The 11,471-nt window shown below is 47.7% G+C and overlaps 1 protein-coding gene across 1 annotated transcript; it reads right to left on the reverse strand.

Moving 5' to 3' along the window:
- Positions 1–4,562: 4,562 nt before the first annotated feature.
- LOC116893861 (olfactory receptor 287) lies at positions 4,563–5,510 on the reverse strand. The gene has a single exon (XM_032895581.1). It carries the CDS (start codon positions 5,496–5,498, stop codon positions 4,563–4,565), a length of 936 nt encoding a protein of 311 aa, XP_032751472.1. The 5' UTR covers positions 5,499–5,510.
- Positions 5,511–11,471: the final 5,961 nt, after the last annotated feature.

Genomic DNA, 11,471 nt, shown 5'->3' on the forward strand with positions numbered 1-11,471 from the left:
GAAGACTACGGCACTCTTGGAGGAAATGATGCTAGAGTATCAGATGTTGGTGAAGAGCACCCAGAGTCAGGGTGCAGCAGAAAGAACGGGGTGGGGGGGCCACTGAGGTCATCCTAGAACCTCAAAGATTTAACCCTTAATGAGTGAGAGGGTAGGTGAATGAAGGACAGATGGGTGGATAAAGATAGATAGATAGATAGATAGATAGATAGATAGATAGATAGATAGATAGATAGATAGATAGATAGATAGATAGATATAGATAGATAGATAGATAGATAGATGAGAGAGATAGTTGAAAGAGTGGATAGGTAGATACATAATGGATGAGGAGGCTGGTGGATGGATGGGTGTGTAAATGGGTAAGTGGGTAAGTGGATGAGTTTATAGATTATTGGGTTGGTAGAAAGATGGATGGGTGGGTAAATAGATGAATGATAAATGGATAGACGGATGGATGGATGGATGGATGGATGGATGGATGGATGGATGGAGTAGATAGATGTGGGGGGGATTACAAACAGAAATAGGTAAATGGACGGCTTGTTGAGCTGGTGGATAGTTGATGATGGTATTGGTGGTTGACACAGAAAAGAACTACTGGCCTGTTCTCAGGATCCTCAGTTTGGAAGTGCTAATACTGCCAAATAAACATGGATATTTTCTAGGAGGGTACACCATTCTGGCATTCTGTGGTTGCATTTTTATAAGAGTGAATAAGGAAATGCCTAGAAGCCATCTAAACATATACTAAACCACTAACATGCATAGACATACATGCTTTAATAATAAGCCAAACCAACAGGCTTTCTCAAACTTCACATATCCACCCCTTCAAAAGAGAAAGCTCCAGACCCAATCAGGTTCCTTAGTGAATTCTGTCAAACATGTTGAAGCCTTACAGTTCCCCACGCTCTGTCTAAGGACAACGGGGAGGCATTTCCTGAGGCACTGTGCATGACCAGCATCACCCTAGCACTTAACCCTGACAAGGACTTTGTGAGAAGGTACTACAGGTGAGCATCTCCCATGGGCACAGACACGAAAATTCCCGACAGAATATTGACATATTTTGCTCATTTCCAAACATAAGCATGTCCTGGGCATATTACATCGAGCTCTAATGGTACACACAGTTATTATCAATCAGAAATAAAAATTAAGTGGTACATTTTAAACAAGTGGTTACAAATGATACATGGTGGGGCTGGGTGTGGTGGCATACATCTTTGATCCAAGCACTTGGGAGTCAGAAGCTGGTGTGTCTCTGCAACTTTGGGACTAGCCAGGGCTACATAGTTAGACCCTCTCTCAAAAAAAATAAATAAATAAAGCCTAAAACTATATGTAGGTTTGTATGAATGAATGAATGAATGAATGAATGAATGAATGAATGAATGAATGAAGACCAAGGGAGATCAGAAATGCAAACCATCAATCATTATACAGCCTCCCGGTTGTGGAAATGTGGCTCCTACTGGCCTGAAACAGCACAGCTATCAGCTTTCTTCTTTGTCCTGGTTGTTTTCAACCTGGCATAAGATAGAGTTATATAGAAAGAGGAACTCAAGCTGAGATGATGCCTCCATCCAGGTTGCCTGTAAGAAAGGCAGTAAGAAATTTTCTTGATTAAAGATTTATGCGGGAGAACCCAGTCCACTATGTCACCGCTGGACAAGTGGTCCTGGGATGAATGAGGAAGTAAATGGAGCAAACGAGAAAGGACAATCCAATAAGTGACGATCCTCACTGGCTTCTACGTTAGTTCCTGCCTGCAGTTCCCTGCGCTGAGTTCCTGTCCTGCACTCCACTGATGATTGATGTGGAACTTCGAGCCACTCCAATAAATCCAGTGTGGGGTTAGGGAGCGTGTGTGTGTTTGTGTGTGTGTGTGTCTTTGTGTGTGTGTGTGTCTGTGTGGGTGTCTTTGTGTGTGTGTGTGTCTGTGTGTCTGTGTGCGTGTGTGTGTGTGTGTGTGTGTGTGCGTGCACATGTGCACACGTAGTCATTGTATTGGTTCTGTTTCTTTACACGGCCCTAATATACTCATCATATGGGGAAAATCAGTCACTAGAAAATAATAGTTTTTCCCTTTCAGCATCTAATAATTGTCTAATTTCTAAACCTAAGAAATAAATTCTGCTCCAAAATGCTGAGTTTCCAGGAGGAGCTAACTTTCCTGAGAAAGGTGAGGCCTAGGAAAAAGAGACCTACAAATGCCAAGGGGCTCTGGACTCCTGAGAACTTACCATTCTGAGGACACTGCAGGGCCCATTTAAAACCCTGAGCACTGCACTGTGTAGTCTCCTGTCACAGCTCACAAAATTCCGGGACATTAGCAGGAATAAAGGGTACCAGATGGCCTCTGTCAGGCTAAGCCCAAGGATGGGAACATCCACTCAAGGCTACATCCAAAGTAAGGTGGACAAAGAGGCATTGGTCACACACACACACACACACTCACACACGAGCACACACACACAGAGGGAGGTGGGGAATGAGAATCACCTATTCTGTCTCTCTTCCTCGGGGCCACCCAGTAATGACCATAGTTTCCAAGAAGAGAATTGGTAAGGAAGTCCATGAAAGTAGTGTCATTTCAGAATGACAGAAGAGGGGACTAAGGGGTCCCTGAGTGTTGTCCCTGCGGGGGCTCTCAGAGAGTCCAGCTAGCCGGCAGCAAAGAGGCTGTTGCACAGCAGAGCACAGATACTGAATAAAACACAGACACACACACACATACACACACACACACACACACACACACACACACACACACACACACACTGCCACTCCCTGTATCCCCCAGGAGTCCTGGGGCCACGAAATCATATTGATGTAGTGTGTAACTGACTTCTCCATCAAACAGGAGTGGTTGAACTCAGTGCACTTTAATTCATCATTTGGAAAGTAACCACAAAAACAGAATATTCAAGTTCCAGCAGCAGAGACGGCTGAGTGTACAAATTTGGTTGGGTGTGCAAGCCTGAGGGTCAGCATGTCCTCTGGCTGCAGACCTTGGGAGAAGAGGAATTCTAGGTGGGTGGTATCAGCACCTGTGCCCCATCCAGGCCAGGGGTCACTGCAGAGGGGAGCTTTTCTGTTCTACTTGAGCTTCCGCTGTGGAAGACGGAAAAGAGAAAAGTCAATTATGCCTCAGCCTTGGGTTGGACAGAACAGAGAAGCCATAAAGGTCAGGACATGAGAGCCAGGAGAGTGTTAAATAGGTGGCCTGTGATTAGACCCAGAAGTGGTATTTGAAAGAATATGGAGGCCACATCTCAACCTGGACAAGAGACAATTTGGCAACAATTCTCAAAAAGCCCAAAGTACAAACTCTCTCACAGCCACCAGGGCCTCTCCAAATCCTGATAACCAACCACTTATTCTCAATACAAGCCGCCTAAGGAGTCCAGTTTCTCTGGGGCTGAGAGATCAGGGTGTACACAGGCACTATTGCTTGTCCAAAATAAAATGAGAACACTAAGGGGACAATCTCTGATCTGAGGTTTGCAGCTCCGTCAGCTGAGTGCTTGTCCAGCATTCATGAAGCCATGGTTTCAATCCCCAGGAACACAAAACTGAGCACGAGTGGCATTTGGGAGGTAGAGGCAGGAGGATCAGAAGTTCAAAGTCATCCTCAGTTACATACAAAGTTTGAAACGAGCCTGAGACACATGACTCAATGTTTCTAAATAGACTGACACACAGACTACAGACCAGTCTGGACTGCTTGATCTACTAAATTATAAAACAATATTAGTGACACTTTTCTGGCCCTTGCTAGATCTAAGCACTTTGGACACACTAAGTCATTCGTACTCCTTGAGACAGTACTATCGTGGTTATATTTGCGGATGAAGACCCAGGTTCAGAATAGTGATCCTGCTTCAAGAATAAGTAGCAATGTTTACCCCAGGAGAATTACCTGAGAATTACCCGGGCCCTTCCTAATTCCACTAGGAGCCTGAGGCCACACCGGCATATAGGGCCCCTGCTCCCTCTGACCCCTTCCTGTACCTCCACTCCCAAAAGCTAAGGACCCAGAAAGGTATGAAATGCAGGAGATATGCCCTGAGACCCTAGTGCAAGCACAGCAAGCCCTTCAGGACCTCGGCTTCCTCTGAGCCTTCTGTGCTTGTTTGGTTGGTTGGTTATTGTTTTCCACCATGATAAACCTCTACAAATATGAACCCCTGAGGGCCTGGCATGTCCTTCCTGGAGACTCCAGGTATGGCTTGGTGACATCTGTAGTTTGATGAAGAGCCTATTAGGCCTAGTAGGGGATTTAGTCAGAACTGGTGTATCAATTCTGGTGTTTATATCCCTTGGGAGGGACCTCCTAGGGACCTAGAACCCTGTTTCCCTTCTAGAACCTTCCTGAAACTGAGAACTGAGACATCAGGCATTCCTGAACAAAGCCATAAAAATATAGATTAGAAGAGGTTTTCCTCTAAGCCCTGTAGAGGGAAGGGTGCTGAACACTGACTGACACTGACCCACAGGCCAGCCAACGTGAGTCCTGCAGAGCAGTCTGACGGGAGATGCACACAGGCAGTGGCTCACTTCCCCTTCACCGTCCTGCGCAGAGCTTCCTTGACATCCTTGTTCCTCAGGGTATATATGAAAGGGTTCAGCACAGGTGTGACAATGGTGTTGAGCACTGTGATAGCTTTGGTGAGGTCCAAGGAGCTCTCTACCGAGGTCCTCACATGCAAGAAGATGGTGGAGCCATACCAAATCAGCACCACAGTGAGATGGGATGAGCAGGTTGAGAAGGCGCGGTGCCGGCCCCGGGCAGAGGGAATCTTGATGATGGTAGTGATGATGTAAGCATAGGAGACTAGTGTGATACCACACGAGCCCAGAATAACACAGAAGGCAATGCCAAAGGACACCAGCTCCACCACCTGTGTGTCGGTGCAGGAAAGCACTATCCAGGGCGAAATGTCACAGAAGAAGTGGTTGATGACACGTGAGCCACAGAAAGAGAGGCGGGCAATGAGGGTAGCAGGAACTGTGATTGCAGAAAACCCACACAGCCAGGATCCCAGGGCCAACCGCATCGCCAGCCCAGGAGTCATGATGCCACCATAGCGCAGTGGCAGGCAGATGGCCAGGTAGCGATCATAAGCCATCACAGCCAGAAGGAAGTACTCGGTACAGCCCAAAGAAAAGACAAAGTACATCTGTGTGGCACAGCCAGCCAAGGAGATGGCTCCACCCCGAGGCGCAAATGTGGCCAGGGTCTTGGGTACGCAGGCTGTGGTGAACCAGATCTCCAGGAAGGAGAGGTTGCAGAGGAAGAAGTACATGGGTGTCTGTAGACATCTGTGGGCACCTACCAGGGAGATGATGGCTAGGTTTCCAACTACCGTAAGCAGATACATGACCAGGAAAAGCAGGAAGAGCCCGATGCGCATGCTCCTTGGCCCTGGGAAGCCCAGCAAGATGAATGGTCCTGGTGTGGACAGGTTCTGGCCAGTACTCCAAGCCATTAAGTACTTTGAGGATATGGACTGCCAAGCTGCCAAGAAATGGGACTCGGAAAGTGAGGGAACTGGCCCTTTCTTGTTCTCCGAGGAGTCTACTCACCTTGTCCTAAAATCCCAAGACCCAGACAAGTCTAGCTCCCCTTGGGAATACCTGGTTATAAGAGCATTAACCATGGCCAGGTCGGTAAGAAGCCGTCAGCATGCCGTCTACCCATTGCCTGTCACCTAGGGAAGGAGGGGACAGTGTCCTTTTTCTACAGTGTTTGTCACCTGGCGGAGAGAGGTCCTTTTTCCAGAATCAGAGAACCTAGAAAAAGACAAGAACTATCTGGTTTCCACAAGTGAAACTGTGAGGGCCTTGCCCTTCAACATTTTTACCCAGCAGCCAGACCAGGCTCCTGTACAACTCTCCTATTGTACCATGGAAATCCGCACACAAAAAGAGGCACTTCGGTAGTAAAGCCCATAGGTCACCTCCCCTCTTCTTTTTCTCCTTCTCGAGCTCCTCTTTGGCTCAGGTTGTAACCCTAGTTGAGAAAGGAATGAGCCAGCTTTCCTGAAATTTGTATTTTAAAAGCTGTCAATCTGAGCTGTGAAATGGTTCAGTAAGTAAAGGCACTTGCTAATAAGCCTGACGACCTGAGTTGAATCACCAGGACCCACATGGTGTAAAGAGAGGAGTGGCTCATGAAAATACACACACACACACACGCACACACGCACACACACACACACACACACACACACACACACACACACATAACACGCACACACACACACACACACACACACACACACACACACACACACACACACACACACACACACACACACACACACACACACACACACACACCACACACACACACACACACAACACACACACCACACACATACCACCACATACAACACACACCACACACACACACACACACACACACACACACACACACACACACACTTAAATGGATATATATGTTAATAAATAATTTTGAGTTGTCACTCTTACTTCTCCTAGCCAGAGGCAGATGTGTGGGGCCTGTAAGCTACAATGTGCATGGATGTGTTGGTGGGTGAAAGGGGTGTTTAATGGATCCTGCAACCCAAGAAACCCAGGGTTTCAGCACACTCCCGAAACCCCTTCTCAGAGCCACTGCTCCTGGGCTGATCAGGAAGAAGTCAGGTGACCCTCTGCCTCAGAGCCCAGAGGCATCTTCCTGCCTCTTCCCTCTTCCCAGCCATGCACAAATGCACACACTGTACAACATGCACCTAAGCTGACACTCGATCACCATGCCCCACCTTCCAGAGCACCATGCTCCATATCCCGGTACTTACCCTCTTCCTGATCACAAAACCAACAGTCCCTCGCCCAGAAGACCTGAAGGTTGGCTGAAGTCCTTTCCCCAGATTCACAGCAGCCTTACACAGCTGTTCTTAGTCAGCATAAGTCTGCAACCGAAACACGATGAACTTCCTTAGGCTTGTTCCAGATACTTGCTATAGAGAAGTTCCCAGCAGCCTCCCTGGCCATCACCCCTGCAAGTCCATGGGTACCTCCATCAGACCAGTGGCATCTGACCTGCTCAGGGAGGCAGTCTTGAACTACATGGCACTGTCATCTACTCTCAGCCCAAACTTAGACAAGCTTCTCATTTAGAAAAATATTCCCACTGTTGTCAATCATAATGCAAGGGCTACAAAGAGAAAGAAGCTGACAAGCCCTGCTTCACCTGGAAGGTTACACTCTCTAGTGTGAAGTTTGCAGTACGGCCTCTGCGTCTCCCTATACCCTACACACAATGACGGTTCTCAGACTGTTGCATTTCCCTCCCATCCCGGAGCTGTGTGTGGGTGAGAGAGGGTTGCTTACCTGTGTAGGAAGGACACCCAGGCATCAGAGTCACCCCAGTCATCATCCCACACAACTGCACCTGGCACATGTCCCCTGATGCTCAGATGACAAGTTGGAGAGTTGGAGATCTTGGTCTCAAACCAGAGTGGGGGCCATCATCCTACTGCATTTGAGACTTGAGTGGGTCCAGAGGCACCGGAAGGTGACCTGGCTTCTCAGAGGTCAGGGATGATCCTGCAAGGATGAGAACTCCCTTATCCAGATTATCTCAGGGGCAGCCTCAGTCCCTGTCGAGGTGAAAGATGGATGACTTCCCTTCCAGGTCTTCACCATGTTCCTCTAAGCAGCCAGGAGACCAGGAGGTCAGCTTTAGCAATGCCAAACGCTCTGGGCAGGAATACATCCAGGCCAAGTGCACAGAGAGCGGCCACAAGCCTGGCTGACCTCTGACTAGTTGAGAAAGGAATGAGCCACTGCTGTTCACTTCCCACAGTTACAAGTCAGTCTGGACATTTAAGAGGCAGTTAAATTCCTCACTCTGCCTTGGCCATCATTCATCACTGTGACCAATAGCAGATTTGAACTACAAACGAAGATACTGGGATATACTACCTCCTTGAATGTGAGATGTCCTTTTAGCAAACTGGCCCCAGGTCCACGAAACTACCCTGATGGAGCTGCCCTGTGGTCACTAGGGAGTGACCACTACTAGCCCCACCCAGGTCAGACCTGGTGCCTGAAGGATCATGAAAAGGTATGGCTGCTCTGCTCCTTGAGATCCAGCCTGGCTTCAAACAGCAGCCACAGAGGTACTCAGGGGCAGAGGCCTGGAGCAGATAGTGTCTCCGCCTAGCTCTTCCGTCAGTCAGTCAGGTAGTGGCCAGAACCCACTTGTACCCTGAGGCTGCTCTGTCCCTCTCTAGCCCAGTCAGCAGGAGCATCTGAGGTGGCAATTGTCTCCACCTGCCTGTGAGAGCCAGGCCAGCCCTGGGGCTGGCAGGAATGGCTTCCTGCCTGTGGTTATTTATGCCTCTCCCCAATCAAGGTCTGTGAGAACACTTTTGCCAATTATGAAGCTGGCATCAGCCAGGCCCTGGGGACTCAGAGGTTCCCTGAGGGTGGACCTCCTGCCCCTGGACTACATCACCTTTCTCGCCCTCATTGGCTGTCTTCTGGCACTGAAATCCAGGCTAGGTGCCCACACACCTGTGGAGCAGCGGCCTGGCATATGCACCACCACATAGAGTGCGGTTTACCTGCCCACCAGATGTTGGGTGCCACTGGAGGATTTTCTGTGCCTCAGTTTCCCTCTATGTAAATAGGAGAGTGACATCCTGCATACCCAAGCGAGTTGGGAAACAAACTATGTGTTGTCTCTATTCTAGCACCCCTAGAGCCTTCTAGAAAGAGCAGCTGCAACACATACCAATCCAGACTGGTTTTTGTCTGGTCCATCCTAGGGCCACTCCTCTGAGGAGAGGATACCTCTGCTCATGTGGACAGGAAAATACTGTGATCTGGGCAAGGAGCTTCCACTGATGACCATGCAGCTTGGGACATGGCTCAACTCTGAGCTCTGTGAGCATCCACATTGAGACCCCCAAGGCCCATACCTCTGGAACTCCCTTAGGATACCAGGGACCACCATGAGGCTTACGGCCACAGAGCTGTATGGAGCTGCTCACATGGGGTCTGGGCATCCGTGGCAGAGACTAAACAACGTGGAATTGGGCCCTGGAGGTAGTACAAATGCCCCTGCCACCCTCAGTCCATTTCCTCCCTACAAAGTTGAGATCCCAGTCCAGGGAGTGCTTGGCAGCTCTTCAGGAAATATGTAGACCTCAATCAAGAGGCACACTGCCTTGGGAATGTAGCCTTCACACAGGACCCTGGATGCCCTAATAGGCAGTTCATTAAAAATGTTGCAAAATCTCTCCAACTGGTACCTGCTGCAGGTGCTGCCTGGCCTGAGAAGGGCACAGGGCTGCCTTCTGTTAGGTCCGACATGCTACCTTCCACCAAGACGGCACGAGTACCTCAAAGATAAAGAAGGAAGGTTTCTCAGTACAGAGAGCTCAGAAGTTTGGGTGTTGCTTGCAGGTAGCCTAGGTTTATTTTTCCCATGTCAACTTTCGTGACTCCTGTCACATGCACACCCTAAGTTCCTTTCTCACTTAGCATGAAGCACTCGGCACCCACATAAAACTGCAGGTGCCCTACTACAGCCGCCCCAGTGGCCTATGGACACCTCAGCAGTGGGAAACTCTGATTTTCCTAACTGATTTGTACTCGTACACATTCCCTCATGACGGCTGAAGCATTTAGAATTAAGTCTATAGATCCCCATTAATAAAACCATTCTCATGTAAGGAGAAGTTGGGGGGACAATGGGCCCAGCATTTATGTGATACCCTACTCTTGAAATTGCATTCTCTACAAAAATAGGTGGAAATCTTCCCCAAATCTCAGCCTCAGGGGTAAGTAGCAGGTAAGTAGCTTTTGCAAAGAACAGTTCAATGCCCTTTAAGGGTCGGCAGGGGGGTGGGGGGGGAGGAGTTGGAGGAGCTAAGGAATAAACACATCTGTCACAGGCATTAATTAGAACAAGGCCTGGCCTGAGCCCATCCCAACTTCTCAATAAGGTGGCAGAAATACCTGTTTTAGAGTTAAGAACCATGTCTGTGAGCCATAGGCCCCACACCCAGCTATGAATGGCTCCTGAGTGATAGCCTCGCGAGAGGAGTCAGCTGGCTTGCAGAATTTTATGCAACGGTTGGGGGTCACCACAAGAGGAGGAACTGCCTTACAGGTTCACAGCATTAGGAAGGTTGAGAACCACTGCCCTTCAGGAAGAGCCTGTCTTCTGTTCTAACGTCCAGACTTCATAAAACCTGGCGGCACAGAGAGCAACAACCCGTCATAAAAATGAGCAAGAGACTTAAAAACAGACATTTCTCCTGAAGGAAAGGAGGACGCAGAGGGAAGCAAGGAAGGAAAGAAGGAAGGAAGGAAGGAAGGAAGGAAGGAAGGAAGGAAGGAAGGAAGGAAGGAAGGAAGGACAGGCTCGGCCAGCCTCTCTACCGTTGTACTTTGTGTTCTACCTTGCTGCCTAATGACAAACAACATGGCCATAAGCAACTTGAGGAAGAAAGGGTTTATTTGGCTCGGAAGTCACAGTTCATCATCCAGGGAAGCTAAGGCAAAAACCTGCAGGCCGAACTGAAGCAGAGGCCATGGAGGAATCCTGCTTGCTGGCTTCCTTCCAGGCTCGCCTTCAGCTAGCTTGCCTTTCTTTTTCTTATATTTTTATTTGTTCTTTGACAGCTTCAAATATATATATATATATATACACATATATACACATATATACAATATATGAAAAAGTATATTATACAAATAAGAATATATATGGATATATGTACAGGTATATGATGTATATGTTTATTGTATTGTATATGATGTATATGTATAATGTATCTTGATCATATCCATCTCCAAGTCACTCTCCCAGCATACACTCCTTCCATCTTTATTCCCTTAACCAAGCCAGCTCAGTCAGTCAACAGGGTCTCAAGGGAGGAAGTGAGAATTGAAAAGAAAAGAAAAAAAAAACAATTAGACAAAATTATAACATGACTTTAGCCCGTACTGTGGCTGACACAGTTTTATTTTTCTCCTGCCTACTTTTATATCATTCCAGGTACATCCAAAAAACACAGTCGGTTCTTAAATCAAAGGCAAAGTAATCAAGCAAAGTAGTAAACAAGGAGATCAGATAGTAATTAAGTAAAGTAGTAAGCAAGAAAATCGCACAAGATAATAATTAAGCAAAGCAGTAAACAAAGCCCACGGTCACTGTTTCTGATATTCTTACCTGAGCTACTTCCTTGTCCCAGCCCAGTGACAAATGCCAAATTCCAAGAAATGATTCCAAAAGCTTTCGATATTCTGTCTTCCATTTCTCACTTCTTATATTAGTGCTTTGAGAATCTCAAACGCTATATTTTAGTCATATTGGCTTCCTGCCTCCACTTTTCCCAGATTCATCCTCCCTTCTCTCTCCACCCACTTTTGTGCCCTCTTTTATTCTCTTTTAACCCATCATGTATAGGTGGTACCAC

The sequence above is a fragment of the Rattus rattus genome, chromosome 2 (genome assembly GCF_011064425.1).
Source record: "Rattus rattus isolate New Zealand chromosome 2, Rrattus_CSIRO_v1, whole genome shotgun sequence".
NCBI lineage: Eukaryota > Metazoa > Chordata > Mammalia > Rodentia > Muridae > Rattus > Rattus rattus.